We start from the raw sequence: 18,275 nt of genomic DNA, 5'->3' as shown, positions 1-18,275 counted from the left end.
AACTATAATAAAACATGAAATGACTTTAAAAATCTTACTACAGTTGCTTTGCTGTAGCTAAGGAATATACCATGTCATAACAATTGTTCTAGAAACCCAAATATTTTTTAGAAAGTAATCTGTACAGGATAATCTTATGTATGATGTAGGTGGTCCAAACTGGCCAAGCGGATGCAACTATATTGCTGATATACATCATAAGGCCTCAGCCAGGCCTCCATCTTAGAACAGACCAGAAACAGGAAAGTGAGATCCCCCCCCCCCAATCTGCCATGCCCAATGATATTCCCTTGCAATCACTCACTGGACCACTAGGTGGCATCAATGATTGAACATATATTATGACAGTCCATAAAATAATCTTGGAAATGTCTGGACATTTTTTGTTTGCTGTGGATTTCTTAAAGCCTCTATATGCAACTATGTTGACCACCTGTGGAGGAGAACTTCTATTATTTCCACCTTTATGGCACCTGTTCATTACACTGAGAGTAGGGTCGCTAACCTCCAAGCGGAAGGGGAGAGAGCAAGGACAAGATCAAGCAGTGCAATAGCATTTGGGGATTCAATACTATGCAAAGCATAACTGAATCCAGAATCCAGTAAATGAAAGCTGCAAAGGAACGTGATGCCATCATGGTGCTGGTGTTTGGACTGAATGCTACAGTGTCACCAGCAACACAAGATCTCACTTCCACTCATCCTTAACGATGGAAGCTTCCATATAGAGTAGCGATCCCCAACCTGTGGGCCGCGGACCACATGTGGTCCGTCGACTAATTGGAGGTGGGCTGTGAAGGACGCCTCCCCCCCCCCGGCCGTTTACTTCACCCCCCCCCGGCCCTTTACAACTCACTTCGGGTGCCATTGTCTCCCATCACTCCCAGATGGGACTATCTCGTTGCAGAGAAACAAGCTCAGGGTTCCCATTGATTTGTCATTGTCATGAGTTAAAATTTCCATGAAAATAAAATGTTCCTTATGTTCATTGTTGTGGCGTGTCTGTATCTTATTTTGAAGGGATGTTTAAACATTACCATAGCGATCAGAGAGCGTTAGGGCAGTGGTTGAGAGTAGAGGAGTAAACTACCTCCCCCACCGGGCCTCAGTAAAATTGTCAAGCGTTGAGTGGTCCCCGGTGATAAAAAGGTTGGGGACCACTGATATAGAGGATGGAGCAGAGTTGAAAGAAAAAGAAGAGAAACAGAGGGCCTTTAGAACAATGGGGGAAAGGGAGGAATGAGTATACTTGATCAGGGTCCTGGGATGGATGCTGTAAATTTACTACTATGGGAATACCATTGAAGCTGTAGATAGAGTTGCCAACACTGGGTTGTGAAATTCCTGGATATCTGGGTATACAGGCTAGGAAGGACAAGGTTTGAAGGTGGGATAGAACTCAGCAGAGGTGTAATGCCATACGTTCCACCTTTCAAAACTGCCATTTCCTTCAGAGGAACTGATCTCTGTATGGACATCAGTTGTGATTCTAGAAGATTTCAGGGGCCCCACTGGAGGCTGGCAAATTGCAACCCTAGATGTTTATATTTTGGAAATACATATGACAGTTTATTTTCCTATGCATATAGGATGTCCAGCTCGTGCTGCAGGTGGGACCTAGAGATGTCCCAGAGTGATAGCAGTCCTCCAGAAATCAGTTCTGTTTGCTTGGAGATAACTGATGCTTTGGATGGTAGACTCTATGCCAGGGGAGGCCACACTGTGGCTCTCCAGATGTCCATGGACTACAGTTACCATGAGCCACTGCCAGTATTATGCCGGCAGGGGCACATGGTAATTGTCATCCATGGGCATCTGGAGAGCCACAGTGTGGCCTCCCCTGCTCTATGGCATTATACCCCACTGAAGTCCAAGGCGACTCTTCATATATCATCAAATAAAACAAAATTCAGAGTTTCAAGGACTGTAGTGATAGAATTTACAATTTAAACACATATTTTCAGTTTTAAGAAAGTGGTAATGTCTAGACTTTACATAAGATCCTGTGACTTTAATTTGTTATTGAGTACAGACAGAGGCAGTTCTACAGAAGATTTTAGTTCCTGATCACACTATAATTGTCTGAAGCCAGTTCTCCTCATCCAGTTACTCTTTATTTTTAGATCTAGCAATATTACAAGACTGGACAGTGTCCTCCTTTCTCCCCTCCCCAGGTATCCTGCACTAAGTCTTTGGGCCTATGGAGCATGGAAACTACACTTCCCAATACGATCAGAAGATCTATAGGGCAGCAGCTATTCTATCTGTTGAACCACAGCCATCAAGAGGATGGTATGCCAGGTGCTGAAAGAAGTGGTTAGGAAGCCCCTTCGATGCCTTAAGATTGTTTAAACTAATTATTCAAAGACAACAGTGCAATACACAGTATTCTTCTAATAGAATTTTAATTCGCGGTGGAACCCATCAGAGTTTGGAAAGTGGGCCCCAATTAAGCTTTTAAACAGAGTTGTAATTTTAATGCTTATCTGGCACAGTAACCACTATTCCCTAGTGCCTCATGGTCTCCCATCAAGAATTTGTTTGTCCCTGTAAGTGCTATTGCGAGTGAGACTTGACAATATTTTCAAATGCTACCAAAATATCTTGTATGAAGCACACTTTCCACTAACAGACAGTATTCAAGGGAGTTTCCATCCCAAATCCTAGACCATTTGAAATACATGCCAAATGATATCACAGTGAGCTTCACCACACAATTGCTGTGAGGTAATGAGATTCTCCATTCCATGTGTTACATCGGGCACACATAAGCATAGTGAAAGAGGTGACAGAAAGGACACAAACAAAGAGAAAATCATAGTTCAGTCAGATGCTTGCCTCTGACATGGTAAGGCAAGTTTTCATCTTTCCCTCTTCTCCACATATATTAAGGCTGTTAAAGTCTGAAAATGGAATCTCAACAATTTCTCAGAGGCTGACCCCTCAATGCCTAGATATCTAATTCCTACATTCAGATACCAGATGACTGCTCTGTAACTGCACTGTTGATTCCACTGGAATGGACTTACCTTTGCCCAATGACTGGGTACAGCCCAGCAGGAAGGTCTGGCCTAGAAGAAAGCAGAGAAGGGGCCTGCCTGCAGGGGCATTCCTGCAGCACAGTTAATGAGGTCCATGAAGTATGGCAACTCCAACAGCTGGGGTGGTCTGCCTGGGCTCTGTGACTGATGGATCAGCCTTTCAAGGTGAAATTCAGCTGCTGTGGCCAGCTTTCCTTCCTCTCTCTGGGGCTGAGTGGCTCAGCATCACTGATAGGCAGTCTCCAAGTGCTCCCTCTGGTTCTTCTTGGGTTATTGTTCACAACTTTTCCAAGACATATTCCTGTCTAGAGATAGATCTATGTCTCCAGAGGAGGCCCTTACCCTTCCTAGATAAGCGCCTGCCTTGAAGATCATTTGTAAACTTCAGCTCTTGCAGAACATTGTTGTTGTTTTTATTGTCAAAATACAGATGATGACCCCAAAGGCTTTTCAAGGCAAGAAACAGAGATGGTTTGCTATTGCCTGCCTCTGTGCCACGACCCTGGTATTCCATGGTGGTCTTCAACCATCCTGAGTGAAGCCTGTCAACTGGTGCACATTTGAGCACCAGGAAGGCAATGGCAGAGGTGGAATTACCATAATTGGTGACCCTTCAAACATATTTATTTAGTAGATTTTTTTGCCACCTCTCCAGAGTACTGCTTGAGGCGGCTTACAAATAAAACCATAATAAATTAGTAGTAAAAAAATAAAGCATACCGTTAAAACAATACAAACTATCCAAGGACTCATAGAAAACATTAAAGTATTCATTAAAAAGACATTGAAATAGAAGCAGACAAAGGGCAGCTAGTGCAGATTTTCAGCAATGGGGTGGTACAACCTCTGTTCCCCACTTCTTTCAGTAAGCTGTCTGTTGTATTTTGGACCAATTTAAGTTTCTGGACCATTTTCAAAGACAGCCTCATGGAGCGCTGTTTTCCAAAACCTTCTTCCATCTTTGCCATGAAAGCCTGGAAATGGGCCAGCTCGGGAGCATCGGCAATCAGAAGTGGCGTAGCCCACCAGGCAGCTGGCCCTTTAAGCAGGCTCATGGTGAAGATGACCTTGGCATGTTCTGTGGGGAATTCCCAATGATGGACACCAATAAATATTTTAACTTGTGCCAGGAACATGGAAAAATCCCCCCACCGCCCCTCATACTTCTCTGGAACTTTGAGAGGGCAGGAGGGAAAAGGACCTTGGGCGGCAGTCCCAGGTGCTTGCTGAAGCCCCAGAAGCTTGCTGAACTACTGCAGTGGTGAGTTGTTGTACCTGGACCTCTAAGGCTTGGTTCTGAGCATTCAGGTCAGTCACTTGTTGCTCCAGCAACTGGCTGCGGGCAGCCAAGTGTGCAGCTGTGGCCTGGTCCATCCTGGCTGGAGCTGCTGGCTCTTAGTTCCAGCCTCTAGGATGTGGTGGTGGGTGCAAGGTGTGCTGCACTATCTGGCCGCACCCAGTGGCACCTGGGCAGGAGGTGCCTTGGCTGCAGAGCCAAGCCAGAGTCACCAGGCAAGAGCATCGTCAATGTCCAGTCTGGATTCTTACACGTACCGAAGCAAGCAGAGTCGGGGGTAAGGTGAAGAGTGGTCAAGGGCCAGCTGAGGTCAGGAGCCAGATAAGCAGAGTTAGTCATCAGAGCCAGTCCATATGTGAAGGTCAGGGAAAGCCAACAGGAAACCACGCAGGAGTTTTGCAGAGAAAAGGAAAATCCAAGCCGAATGGGAGGGTTACTGCACAGCTTGCATCCACACTGAAAGGCCACTGCAGCCCTTCCTAAAAGCCCTGCTAATGATTGGTGGTGAGCGAATGTTGTCCTCGTCTTCAAGAAGGTAAAAAAGGAGGATCTAGGTAACTACCGACCCTATAGCTTGATATCTGTGCTGGCAAAATGTTGGAACAAATCATCAAACGGTCCATGAGCAGCTGGAAAAGGAAGCTGTGATTTCTAAGACTCAGCACGGGTTTCACAAGAACAAGTCATGTCATACCAACCTTATCTCTTTTTTTCGAGAAAGAAACTACCTTGCTGGATCAGGAGAATGCAGTGGACATAGTTTATCTGGATTTCAGTAAAGCTTTTGATAATGTTCTACATAATATTCTAATTGTCAGGTGGATCGATAACTGGTTGACAGATAGTAACCAAAGGGTCCTTGTAAATCTTCCAGCATCCTCTTGGAGAAGAGTGATAAGTGGAGTGCCCCAGGGATCTGGCCTGAGGCCTGTGTTGTTCAACATATTTATAAGTGATTTGGATAAGGGTTTAGAGGGGATACTTATTAAATTTGCAGACGATACTAAACTGGGAGGGGTAGCAAACACAACCGAAGACAGCAACAGAATACAGGATGATCCTGATAGGCTCGAGCAGTGGGCTAAACTAAATAAAATGAAATTCAATAGGGGCAAATGTAAAGTACTGCATTTAGGTAGGAAAAACTATTTACACTAATATAGGATGGGGGAGGATCATTGTCCATGGGGTCACGATGGGTCGGACACGACTTCGCACATAACAACAACAACAGGATGGGGGAGACTTGTCTTGGCAGTAGTATGTGCGAAAAGGATCTAGGAGTCTTATGACTCTTAGACATGAGTCAGCAGTGTGACTTGGTGACTAAAAAGGCAAATGGGATTTGGGGCTGTATCAAATGGAGTATCGTGTCCAGATCATGGGATGTGATGGTACCGCTTTACTCTGTTCTGGCTCGTCCTCACTTGGAGTACTATATTCAGTTTTGGGCACCCCAGTTGAAGAGGGATGTAGACAAACTGGGGCCTGTCCAGAGGAGGGCAACAAAGATGGTGAGGGGTTTGGAGATTGAAGAAGTATGAGGAAAGGTTGAGGGAGCTTGGTCTGATTAGTCTGGAGAGGAGATGACTGAGAGGGGATCTGATAACCATCTTCTAGTATTTAAAGGCTGCCATATAGAGCAGCGGTTCGCAACCTTTTTCATGTTGCGGCCCGCTGCGAAGAAGTGGGGGGAGAGGGCAACCTGGGGCCCGATGGGGGCACAAACGCACATGTGCAGTAGTTTTATGCATGCATGTGTGCGTGGAGCTGCCGGCGGCCGCACTTTCCTCTCCCCCCCCCTCCCGCAGCAAGAAGCTTGCTGGGCCCCAAGCTGATCGGCTGCTTCGGCGGCCCATTTGCTTGCGGTCTGGCGTGCTTCTTGCTGCGGGGGGGGGGGGAGGGAGCCGCGGCCTGCCGCTGAGGCTCTCATGGCCCGGCACCAGGCTGCGAACCGGGGGTTGGGGACCACTGATATAGAGGATGGACCAGAGTTGTTTTCTCTTGCCCCAAAGGGATGGACCAGAACCAATGGGATGAAATTAATGTAAAAGAAATTCTGTCTAAACATCTGGAAGAAGTTCCTGACAGAGCGGTTTCTCAGTGGAACAGGCTTCCGGAGGTGGTGGTTTCTCCATCTTTGGAGATTTTTAACCAGAGGCTGGATAGCCATCTGACGGAGAGGCTGATTCTCTGAACGTTCAAGGATGTGGCAGGCTACAGAGCATGAGTGATGGGGTTGTGAGTTTCCTGCATAGTGCAGGAGGTTGGACTAGATGACTCAGGAGGTCCCTTCCAACTCTATTATTCTATGATCCTATAACCTTCCATTATCCCATCAGCTTCTCCTGGCCCTTTTTCAGGACTTCCACAGGCCTCCAATTTAACTCTCAGATAACCTATTCCAGTGGTTTCATGGAGATGTTAGCACTGGAAACTTTCCTAACTCTTTTTAGTAGACATTGATGTACCTTACACTATAACTGATTGTGTTTTATTTTGGTAGGATGAGAAGAACTAAACCACACCTTGATAGTACCATCATGCTACATAAAAGCCTCTTGTTTTTATACCTTGATGCGGACAAGAACTTCCATCCAGAATTGGACTTGAGCACAATCAAAAGTTCTGTTCTGTCTGACTTTTCAACAGTTGTAATCAGCTGCCTCCTAATCAGTATTTTGGGATTGCTTGGGAATGGAATCATCTTCTGGCTTCTTTGTTGCGCCATCAAGAAGACAAAGTTCACTGTCTATGCTGCAAATTTGGCCGCTTGTGATTTTATTGCACTGCTGCGTTCATTTATTAGTTTTATTGAATATTTGACCCCTATTCTTATTAATACTCGTGCTAGACAACTCATGTTAATAATGTTTTTCTTTGGACATGGTATGAACTCTTACTTCATAGCAGCTATGAGTACCGAAAGATGTCTGATTGTCTTCTCTCCAGCCTGGTATCAATCTCACCGACAAAAGTGTTCCACAACACTGATATGTGCTTTTCTTTGGACCGTGTCAGTTTCACTAACCATGTTAGATCATTTTTTGTGCACTCAAAAATACATTTTAGTTTTGAATATTAGCAGTTTCCCTTGTAGAGTTAAAACAGCACTCAATCACATCATGACCTTTTTAATACTTTTCCCCAGCATGGTCTTTTCCATTTTGGCCCTTTTAATCAGGATGAAAATCAAACCGCAGCAAAACTTTCCAGCAAGGCTTGACATCAGCATTTGGGTTATAGTTGCTCTACATCTTATATTTTATCCAATTACAGAAATTATTAGTTGGATTAATTATTCCATTTCCCGCAATTATAGTCTTGAGCTTTATCATCTTAGTTTGATATTCTATTGCATGGGTAGCTCTGTCAGTCCTTTTGTATACTTTCTTGTTGGCTGCTGGAAGAAGGAGAAGGGCCAGGAGCCTTTTTATATGTTTCTTGAGAGAGCTTTGAAGTATGAAAGAAAGGGCATGATGGCAATGCAACCAGACCAAGAGCAAGCCTGAGAGTATCCAGAGCTCTGGAAGCGCACTAAAATCATTGTTTTAAAATGTACAAATCACAGTGCTAGAATAAATTTATATTACAGATGACTGATTTTACTGTTTCATTCCTGCATTGTCCTGAGGAAAAGAATGACAATGCTAGAACGAAGGGTAGGAGGGAAGGTGCTGAGCTAATAAGGGTGTGGAAAGAACATGAACTTTGCAAAAATCTTTGCACTGGAAACAACAGTGACTGGGACACTGTAGATATATTTTGAAATCTCAATGTGATTTATCATATTATCACCCACAGCAAAGAAAGACCTGGCAAAAGAGGCTGTCAGTAGAGATGGGCTAGCAGATGGCCAATATAAAAATCAAAAGGAAATGGGGAGGGATCAAGAGAAAAGTGAGAGCGTCTAGGGGAGTGGTTCTCAACCTTCCTAATGCCGCAACCCTTTAATACAGTTTCTCCTGTTGTGGTGACCCCCAACCATAAAATTATGCAAGTGTTCTTTCACAGAAATTAAATTGAAACTGACCAATGGCATGAAGATCCATTGTTCATGATTGTATATAAATTGTATATAAATTGGTGGGCGCCTTCAGGAGAAGCAGCAACAGTGGCAAAGCGCACCCCCCAGCCAAGCTGCTTGCCATGCCGTGACCCCTGTGAAAGGGTCATTTGACCCCCAAAGGGGTCCCAACCCCCAGGTTCAGAACCATTAGTCTAGGGAAAAGAAAAATCTGTATGGGCTTCAGAGGGTTTGTGTGAGGAAAGAAGAAGATTGGGTGCTGTCCTGAGGTCTTTGGGGTGGGTAGAAATGTACTATATAAATAAAATGAATTTTCCATGATGAAAACAGATACAATTCATGCAGCTTCTCTGCCATTGCCACATCTTGCTCCAACAATCCCTTTTTTGTCATCCAACAACCAGTTAATATTAGTGTTTATGTTTTTTGGCAATCTATTCTTGAAATTATCTTTTACTACTATGACTACTACTGCTACTGCTACTACTTCTGGCTGAGCTTGCAACCAATAGTTGTACCCCATCCAGACTGGGCAAGTGTGCTTTCTTGTTTGGTACCTTCCTACCCAGCCACTGGACTTCTGTCTTTGAAGGGTTGAGTTTCTGGTGACTCTGCTGAGTTTCATGCAACTTAGAGAAGCCTGGGCTTCCCCTGTCAAGTAGCACCCTAACAGACAGCCCACTGGGCATGCATCCATTGTGCGACCTCTGCTGTCCTCTCAAATACCTCCAGATATGCCTTAATTTCATTGCCAGGCCCCAATGGGACCCATGATGATCAGCTAGATCCTTCCATGTGGTTTGACACAGTTATCTAGTCTCATCTACCCGGGGTGGCAGGGGCTCAGGCAGGCTCCAGCATCTGGTGGAGATATGGGAACATGGCAGCTTGGGTAATGTCTCTGAGGAATTGTGCTTCATGCTTGAATGAGATCCATTATGCAAGTAGAGGGCTCTTCTCCCTTGAACATGATCTCTTCTGAGGGTTTAGCAGTTCCCCTGGCACTATTTCCAAGTGAAAATATTTGCAGCCCATAACTTACTAGATTCCAGAGGGAAATAAAAAAAAACATGAGGGAGATGCAGATTAAATGACATCATTCTATTACAAGATGAAATAACCAATGCAAAATATTTGAAAGAATTTTTTTAAATAAATAATTCAAGAGGAAGGGCATCAGCTACTTTCTGGAAAACAACACATTTGTAAGAGGAATCCTAACAATAGTGGCTGAAGTGAAAAGAGGAAGAACAGAACAAATAAAGGAATTGGAAAAATCCAGAAATGAGGGTAAGAGCATAAAAGAAATCTCAGCAAAGCTAGATTAGCAGAAATAAGACAATTAAAAATCAATTGGTATGTTAAATACTAGTCTGCAGGGGAATGTATAGTCTTGCAGTTCTTTGTTCTCAGTCAATTTGGTTATCTTGAAGAATAAGAGGTAAGTCCCGAGGACTTACAGTTTAACTGTAATAAGTAAGTGGTTATATGAACCCACTTACCTCAAAAGAGATCATCCTTTGTCTCCAACCTTCTTGTCCATTTGCGTAATTTATTAATTTAATGACTCTAAGAACATCTCTATCAGTTAGCCCCTTAATTATGGATCATCTTGTCTTTCTGTTGTTTGTATTCCAGGCATTTTGTTTGTTTGGTCCTCATCTCCTGGTTGCGGGAGGGGGGGTGGGGCTTTACTAAAAAGTTTAAAATATGACATAAAAGAAAACATACATATGCATAATGAGCCTCTTGTGGCACAGAGTGGTAAGGCAGCAGACATGCAGTCTGAAGCTCTGCCCATGAGGCTGGGAGTTCAATCCCAGCAGCCGGCTCAAGGTTGACTCAGCTTTCCATCCTTCCGAGGTCGGTAAAATGAGTACCCAGCTTGCTGGAGGGTAAACGGTAATGACTGGGGAAGGCACTGGCAAACCACCCCGTATTGAGTCTGCTATGAAAACGCTGGAGGGCGTCACCCCAAGGGTCAGACATGACTCGGTGCTTGCACAGGGGATACCTTTACCTTTAGATATGAATAAGAAAAGTTAAAGAAGAAAAATTTAAAAATGAGGAGGAAAAGGAGGCTTCCAATTTTATCTATGATCAATATATATCAATTTGCTTATATATCACACCATGATTGTATTAAACAAGTTTAAATCCTTCTTTTCTTTTTATGGTAATACTAGGGGCAAAGCCTGTTGTATCCAAGAATACAACGGGCGCTAGAGGTTGGCAGTGGGAAGAGGGAGGAGTTTGTATGATTTTGAAGTCCCACCTCCAGACCTCTAGGAATATTTCCAACCCAGGGGTAGCCAACCTACAGGTGTGGCCTGGAGAGCTCCTGGAATTACAGCTCACCTGCAGAGTATAAAGATCAGCTCCCCAGGCAGAAAGGGCAACTTTGGACAGGGTTGTGGTAGAGAAGAAACATTTAAGGCTTCCCACACAGGTTGTTGTTGAATTAAAAGACTTGAGGCCTACTGCACAGGGTTGTTGTGCATATGAAACAGGAGACAAAAGAGCCAGTTTCCTCTGCAGAATAATGCTGTGCAGTGGCCTCAAATCTGCAGAGTAGCAAAGAAGAAAGACACATGGCTTGGCTGTGTCTAGCCTCTGGGCAGAGCAGTATTTTAAGTGAGAAGGGGGTTTTCTGTGGCCTCCCTGTCAGCCAACTGTTTGGCAGAAGGGGAAAGTCCCCTCCCCCTCAAAAGGAAGGCCCTCAGGCTCCCCTGCGTTGCTCTTGGAAAGGCCTCCTTCCCTCAGTCAGGGGCTGTCAGAGGCTCCTTCGCAGCAGGTCTGAAGGGAGGGGGGAGGGGGAGCACTCTGCAGCCTCCAGCCAGCTCTGTCAGGGTTCTGAGGCCATTTACAGTTGGACATGACAGTTAGGACAACCTTGGGGCATAAAGGGCTGGCGCAGCCTATCCAAGCCTCTGTTCTCATCCCCCTTGGCAGCCCTACTGACCTCCTCTCCCTGTGGTGGTCAGGAACAGACTTCGTGGCTCCTGATTGGGCCCTCTGAGTTTTTATCCTGGACAGGGCCCGACCTAACTCCTCCCCAGGTGGCCTTACTTTTTTATTTAATACCGCAGGAGTGGTTAAAGATAATCCTCAAAATCATACATCCGACATTTCATTTTTGTTCATATCAGCCAAAAATTTTTAAAGAGGTTTTCACTTAGCAACATATATAGCAGTTGTTTCCCCCCTCTAATTAAAGAATATTGCCCATCTCTGTCATTTCAGCCATTCTACTGTTGTAAGTACTAAAGAATTTTTCTATTTTTGAACATATAACTGTCTCAGTGTCAAAATCATATACAAAAACAAAGTTTCATTTAAAAAAAATTCTTTTTCCATTAGCCTCTAAAGTCTCTTGTTTCATTTGAATATTATTCTTTAACATCTTCTGAATTAATGAATATATGTGCAGCCAAAAAGAAATTCACAAAAGCATATTCTTTGTCATACTATAATGACAGTTATAATATAACAGATGTCGACATTAGTAACAGATGAGGATGCTGGGGAGAGATATTATATATTTTTTCTAAAATGACTTTTTCTTTTCTGTGTTCTTTTAAAACCTAAAATTGAATTTTAAATAAAACAAAAAGACATTCACTTACTTTGCTCTCTTTTAAGTTTCTGACCGAAACACTTCTGTTTACCCAGGCTCTTAACTAAGGAGCTTCATCTTTTTATGGTCAACTCCCAGCCTACAGTCTTCTATCAACAATATTTTAATCGGCACTGTTTGGAATGTTTTATCATTGATAATTTTTACTGGTAATGTTATTATATTTGTTTTATTGATATTTTAATTCATTCTTATTTTTAAAATTGTTGTATAGTTTTAACCAATGCCTTTGAGCACAAATGGAGAGGTAGCATACAATTTTTCTAAATATATATTTAAAAAAATATATTTTCCTAATATCTTTACCACTTTCACAAGCACTTCCCACACACATACCCATTTTAAAGGTTTACACACAGGCTTCCTTTACAAGAGGGAACTGTGGAACCAGAGTAAGCTGAGGAAGTGTGATTTCACTTTTGTTCATGATCCATCGATCAGACATGGCACCTTAAGATTGCTTAAAATAATTGTTCAAAGACAACAGTGCAGTACACAATGTTCTCCTTGTCCATTTTGAATTTTCATTAGAACCCTCCAGAGTTTTTAGATGGAGGACCCTAGCTAAGCTTATCTCACATAGTAGTTAGTACTCAGCAATGCTTAAAGTCCTCTCTTCTATCAAGGTTTTGCTTGTCCGTGTAGCGCAGGGGTGGCCAAACTGTGGCTCTCCAGATGCAAACTGTGGCTCTCCACATGTCCTTGGATTACAATTATCATTAGACTCTTCCACCTGCTGGCGGAGGCTCATGGTAATCGTAGTCCAAGGACATCTGAAGAGCCACAGTTTAGCCAGCCCTGATGTAGAGTTATTGCCTGTGAGACTTGACAATATTTTCAAAGTGCTACCAAAATATATACTTCATGTGGATACAGCTGCTTTGTATGAAGCACACTTTCCACTAACAGACAGTATTCAAGGGAGTTTCCATCCCAAATCCTAGACCGTTTGAAATACATACCAAATGATATCACAGTGAGCTTCACCACACAATTGCTGTGAGGTAATGAGATTCTCCATTCCATGTGTTACATCGGGCACACATAAGCATAGTGAAAGAGGTGACAGAAAGGACACAAACAAAGAGAAAATCATAGTTCAGTCAGATGCTTGCCTCTGACATGGTAAGGCAAGTTTTCATCTTTCCCTCTTCTCCACATATATTAAGGCTGTTAAAGTCTGAAAATGGAATCTCAACAATTTCTCAGAGGCTGACCCCTCAATGCCTAGATATCTAATTCCTACATTCAGATACCAGATGACTGCTCTGTAACTGCACTGTTGATTCCACTGGAATGGACTTATCTTTGCCCAATGACTGGGTACAGCCCAGCAGGAAGGTCTGGCCTAGAAGAAAGCAGAGAAGGGGCCTGCCTGCAGGGGCATTCCTGCAGCACAGTTAATGAGGTCCATGAAGTATGGCAACTCCAACAGCTGGGGTGGTCTGCCTGGGCTCTGTGACTGATGGATCAGCCTTTCAAGGTGAAATTCAGCTGCTGTGGCCAGCTTTCCTTCCTCTCTCTGGGGCTGAGTGGCTCAGCATCACTGATAGGCAGTCTCCAAGTGCTCCCTCTGGTTCTTCTTGGGTTATTGTTCACAACTTTTCCAAGACATATTCCTGTCTAGAGATAGATCTATGTCTCCAGAGGAGGCCCTTACCCTTCCTAGATAAGCGCCTGCCTTGAAGATCATTTGTAAACTTCAGCTCTTGCAGAACATTGTTGTTGTTTTTATTGTCAAAATACAGATGATGACCCCAAAGGCTTTTCAAGGCAAGAAACAGAGATGGTTTGCTATTGCCTGCCTCTGTGCCACGACCCTGGTATTCCATGGTGGTCTTCAACCATCCTGAGTGAAGCCTGTCAACTGGTGCACATTTGAGCACCAGGAAGGCAATGGCAGAGGTGGAATTACCATAATTGGTGACCCTTCAAACATATTTATTTAGTAGATTTTTTTGCCACCTCTCCAGAGTACTGCTTGAGACGGCTTACAAATAAAACCATAATAAATTAGTAGTAAAAAAATAAAGCATACCGTTAAAACAATACAAACTATCCAAGGACTCATAGAAAACATTAAAGTATTCATTAAAATACATTGAAATAGAAGCAGACAAAGGGCAACTAGTGCAGATTTTCAGCAATGGGGTGGTACAACCTCTGTTCCCCACCTCTGTCAGTAAGCTGGCTGTTGTATTTTGGACCAATTTAAGTTTCTGGACCATTTTCAAAGACAGCCTCATGGACCGTGCATTACAGTTATTCCAACTTGGATGAGGTCTGAACGTGCACGGATCACCTTGGGTAAATCATGGTTTTCAAGAAACAACTGTAGCAGACATACCAGATGAAGCAGCTAAAAGGTCAGCTGGCATCCAGCAGCATCCCAAGTGATGAATCTGCACCTTCAGGAGTAAAAGGCCCTCCAGGACAGACCAACTCTGCACTGACCAAAAGCACCTCAGTGTCACAACCCTGCTGCTGCCTCCCGATTCCCGGTTCATCAATGACGTCTTCCGGGATTTGCTGGACCGATTTGTCATCATATACCTCGATGACATCCTGGTGTACTCCCGATGGCCGGAACTGCATACCGGACATGTCCACCAGGTTCTACAAAGACTACGGGACCATGGTTTATATGCCAAGCTCGCCAAGTGTGATTTCTCCCGGGACGTCATCGACTTCTTGGGACATCGGTTGTCTGCCCAGGGGGTCCAGATGGATCCCTCCAAGGTACAGTCCATCATTCAGTGGGAGGCCCCTCAAACCCGGAAGCAGTTGCAGCGGTTCATGGGGTTCGCCAACTATTACCGGACATTTCTGTCCAGTACGCGGAGATGGTGCAACCACTGACCCAGCTCCTGAGTCCTAAACGACCATACCAGTGGACTCCAGAAGCCAAGCAAGACTTTCAGCGGCTCAAGCAACGCTTCACCTCTGAGCCCTGCCTTGCCTATCCCAACCCAGAGAAGCCCTTTATTGTGGAAGCCGACACCTCCAGCACCACGTTGGGGGCGCTCCTCCTCCAGCCGGGTCCAGAAGGGCATCCTCCGTAACCCTGTGGGTTCTATTCCCGGCAGTTCACCGCAGCTGAAAGGAATTACACAATTTGGGAGAGGGAACTGCTGGCAATCAAAGCAGCCTTTGAAACATGGTGCCACCATCTGGAGGGGGCCAAGCACCCGGTCTTGGTACGAACAGACCACTGGAACCTAGAGTATCTTCAGACAGCCCGCTGCCTCAACCAGCGGCAGATCCGGTGGGCTCTGTTCTTTTTCCGATTCAATTTCCGGATCGAGTACATCCCAGGGACCCAGAACAAGAGGGCAGACGCCCTATCCCACCAGCCACAAGATACAACCGACCCTGATGACGGCCCTGCACCCCTGCTGCTTCCAGCTTCAGTGTTTGCGGCCGCTCCCGACACACCAGATTTCTGCCAACAGGTGGCAGAACAACAGGCGACTGACCCCTGGACACAGGCCCAGATCCGTTGGCTGCAGGAACACCCCGACAAACGCTCTGAGTTCCATGTCCTGGAGGGGCTCCTGCATCACCGCGGCAGGGTGATGCTTCCCACTTCGGCTTTACGGACACCGGCGCTGCAACATACTCACGACACCCCGGCAGCAGGCCATTTTGGGCAGTACAAGACTCTCCGTTTGCTGACCCGGTACTTTTGGTGGCCTCGAGTGCGGGCCGATGTGGCCCAGTACGTAGCTTCCTGTGCTATGTGCAGACAGGCAAAACATGCCATAGGCAAACCCCTGGGCTTGCAGCCGCATGCAGCCCCTCCCTGTTCCTCAAAGGCCATGGCAAGAAATCACTATGGACTTCATCTCCCTGTATCCCGGGGGTTCACCACAATCCTGACTGTGGTGGATCGGTTCACTAAGATGGCGCACCTGATTCCTTGCCGCGGACTGCCCAAGGCCCAGGAGACGGCCCACCTTTTTCTAGCGCAGATATTCCAGTTACACGGCCTCCCGACACGGATAATCACGGATAGAGGGGTGCAGTTCACCTCCCGCTTCTGGCGACAATTGCACACGGCATTAGGGAACAAGATCAGCCTTTCGAATGCGCATCACCCCGAAACCGACGGCCAGACAGAACGGGTCAACGGGATCATAGAACAGTACCTCCGATGTTACATCTCATACCAGCAGGAAGATTGGTCACGCTGGCTCCCGTTGGCGGAGTTCGCGTATAACAATTTGATCCATGCCTCCACACAGATGTCCCCGTTCCAAGCCCTGTACGGGTTTCACCCTTGGTTCCTACCTGATTCCGTCGTCCCACCCACGGTACCCACAGCGGCAGCTGACTTGGAGGAGCTGTAGGCCCAACACTAGGTCCTCCAGGACACTTTGCAAGAAGCGCAGACCCGGTACAAAGCTCAAGCCGACGCCCATCGCTCTGAAGCAGTTCTCCTAGCAGTCGGCAGTCGGGTCTGGCTGTCCACTAGACATTTGCGGACTGACCGTCTGGCCAAAAAGCTGGAGGCGTGGTTCGTGGGACCATTTGAGATTCTGGAACAGGTGAATCCTGTGGCCTACCGTTTGAAGCTGCCCCGATCGTATCGGATTCATCCTGTATTCCATCGATCGCTGCTTCAACCGCTCTGCACGGACAGCCTTCATCCCCCGACACCAGCCCCTCCAGGACCCGTGTCCATCGACGGGGAAGAGGAGTACCAGGTCAGACAGGTACTAGATTCCCGAGTCCATCGGGGCATGCTCCAGTACCTGATCGATTGGGAAGGCTACGGGCCTGAGGAACGGTCCTGGGAACCCGCCAGCGAGGTCCATGCCCCCGACCTGGTGCAGGACTATCACGCCCAGTTTCCAGCCAAACCAGGCCCCAACCCCTCAGAAGGGGGCCCTGGAGGGGGGGATGGTGTCACACCCCCACTGCTGCCTCCCGATTCCCCGTGGTTGCCGGAGCAACCAGGGTCAACAGCCCAGCCTGATCTGAGGAATGAGATGGACCCGGGGGAGGGATGTTCCTGGCAGCTGACAGATAACAGACCTCAACAGGAGGATACATCGGATACAGAAGAAGTGGCTGTACGTTTGAGACGAAGCCACAGGGTGGGGCTGACAGAACGCAGAAGGAGTCAGAGATTGCAGGCGAGCTGTCAGAAGCGATGGGGTTCAGCTGGACTCACGCCGGGAGAGGAGGGCTGAGTCATCCTGCAGGTGCAGCTCATTAGATGGGCTGCATTTAGGGAGACAGAAACAGCTAGCCAGCGTGGAAGCAATCTATGCGACTACCCCCTGGACCGGCTCTGCTATCGTGACCTGCTGCGTAATCCTTGACCCCCTGGCTTCGGACCTGATGATGGATTTTGGTAAAGTGATTTGGCTTGGTGAACTCTCGGACTTTCTGGACTCAGACCTTCGGACTGTTTGACTACTCTTTGCCTGGCTCTACGTTGTTCTTATTAGCTCCCGGTGACTTGGACTGAACGTTATCTCCATCTGGGATGGCCACCCAGGCCTCCCCGAGGCAACTGCTACTGGGTGCCAGCTAGGGCAGCATACCCAGTCTTGTTTGGGCTAAGCTTCTCCTGGCACTTATTCAGGACTTTCATAGACCTATGCCTTAACCCTCAGATAACCTATTCCAGTGGTTTCATGGAGATGTTAGAACAAGCATTGGAAACTTTCCTAACTCTTTTTAGTAGACATTGATGTACCTTACACCAGTGGTCCCCAACCTTTTTATCACCAGGGACCAGTCAACGCTTGACAATTTTACTGAGGCCCGGGGAGAGTAGTCTTTTGCTGAGGGATGTTGCTGCTGCCACCTGAGCCCCTGCTCCACTTGCTTTCCCGCTGGCACCCCTGACTTCCCGCTGCCCGTTGGGGTGCTGCCAGCAACAGCTCCACAGTGCCACGCTGAGGGGGAACCCCAGCCATGGCATGCGCCGGAGAGCACCAACGGTGAGCCGGCGGCAGAGTGGCAGGGCAGTCCCTGGTCCAGCAGCTGGGGAGGAGGATGAGGAGGAGCCGTGGCCCAGTACCAATTGATCCCCGGACCGGGACTGGTCCCCGGACCGGGGGTTGGGGACCACTGCCTTACACTATAACTGATTGTGTTTTATTTTGGTAGGATGAGAAGAACTAAACCACACCTTGATAGTACCATCATGCTACAGAAAGCCCTCTTGCTGATGAGGACAAGAACTGCTGATGGGGACAAGAACTCCAGTGAAGAATCTGAGAATAACCCAAGCCATACTAATGTTTTACTTACCAATTC

General features: G+C 46.3%; 1 protein-coding gene across 2 annotated transcripts; it reads left to right on the top strand.

The window, feature by feature from the left end:
* The first annotated feature begins 2,748 nt into the window (after positions 1-2,748).
* Positions 2,749-7,928, top strand: LOC143840027 (proto-oncogene Mas-like). 2 transcript variants are annotated; one of them, XM_077342969.1, is made up of 2 exons: positions 2,749-2,848; positions 6,845-7,928. In XM_077342969.1, the coding sequence occupies exon 2, from the start codon at positions 6,846-6,848 to the stop codon at positions 7,848-7,850; it is 1,005 nt and encodes a 334-aa protein (XP_077199084.1). In that variant the 5' UTR covers positions 2,749-2,848; position 6,845; the 3' UTR covers positions 7,851-7,928. The 2 variants fall into 2 exon arrangements, with proteins under 2 accessions (XP_077199084.1, XP_077199168.1); XM_077343053.1 differs by lacking the exon at positions 2,749-2,848 and adding an exon at positions 3,105-3,206.
* The last annotated feature ends 10,347 nt before the right edge of the window (positions 7,929-18,275 follow it).

The sequence above is a fragment of the Paroedura picta genome, chromosome 1 (genome assembly GCF_049243985.1).
Source record: "Paroedura picta isolate Pp20150507F chromosome 1, Ppicta_v3.0, whole genome shotgun sequence".
In the NCBI taxonomy this organism is placed as follows: domain Eukaryota; kingdom Metazoa; phylum Chordata; class Lepidosauria; order Squamata; family Gekkonidae; genus Paroedura; species Paroedura picta.
Note: the sequence above shows the minus strand (reverse complement) of the source record. Positions and strands in the feature narration are given on the sequence as shown.

Excerpts from the sequence above, each read along its gene's own strand:
- LOC143840027 (XM_077342969.1), top strand. The coding sequence starts at position 6,846 with ATGAGAAGAACTAAACCACACCTTGATAGTACCATCATGCTACATAAA.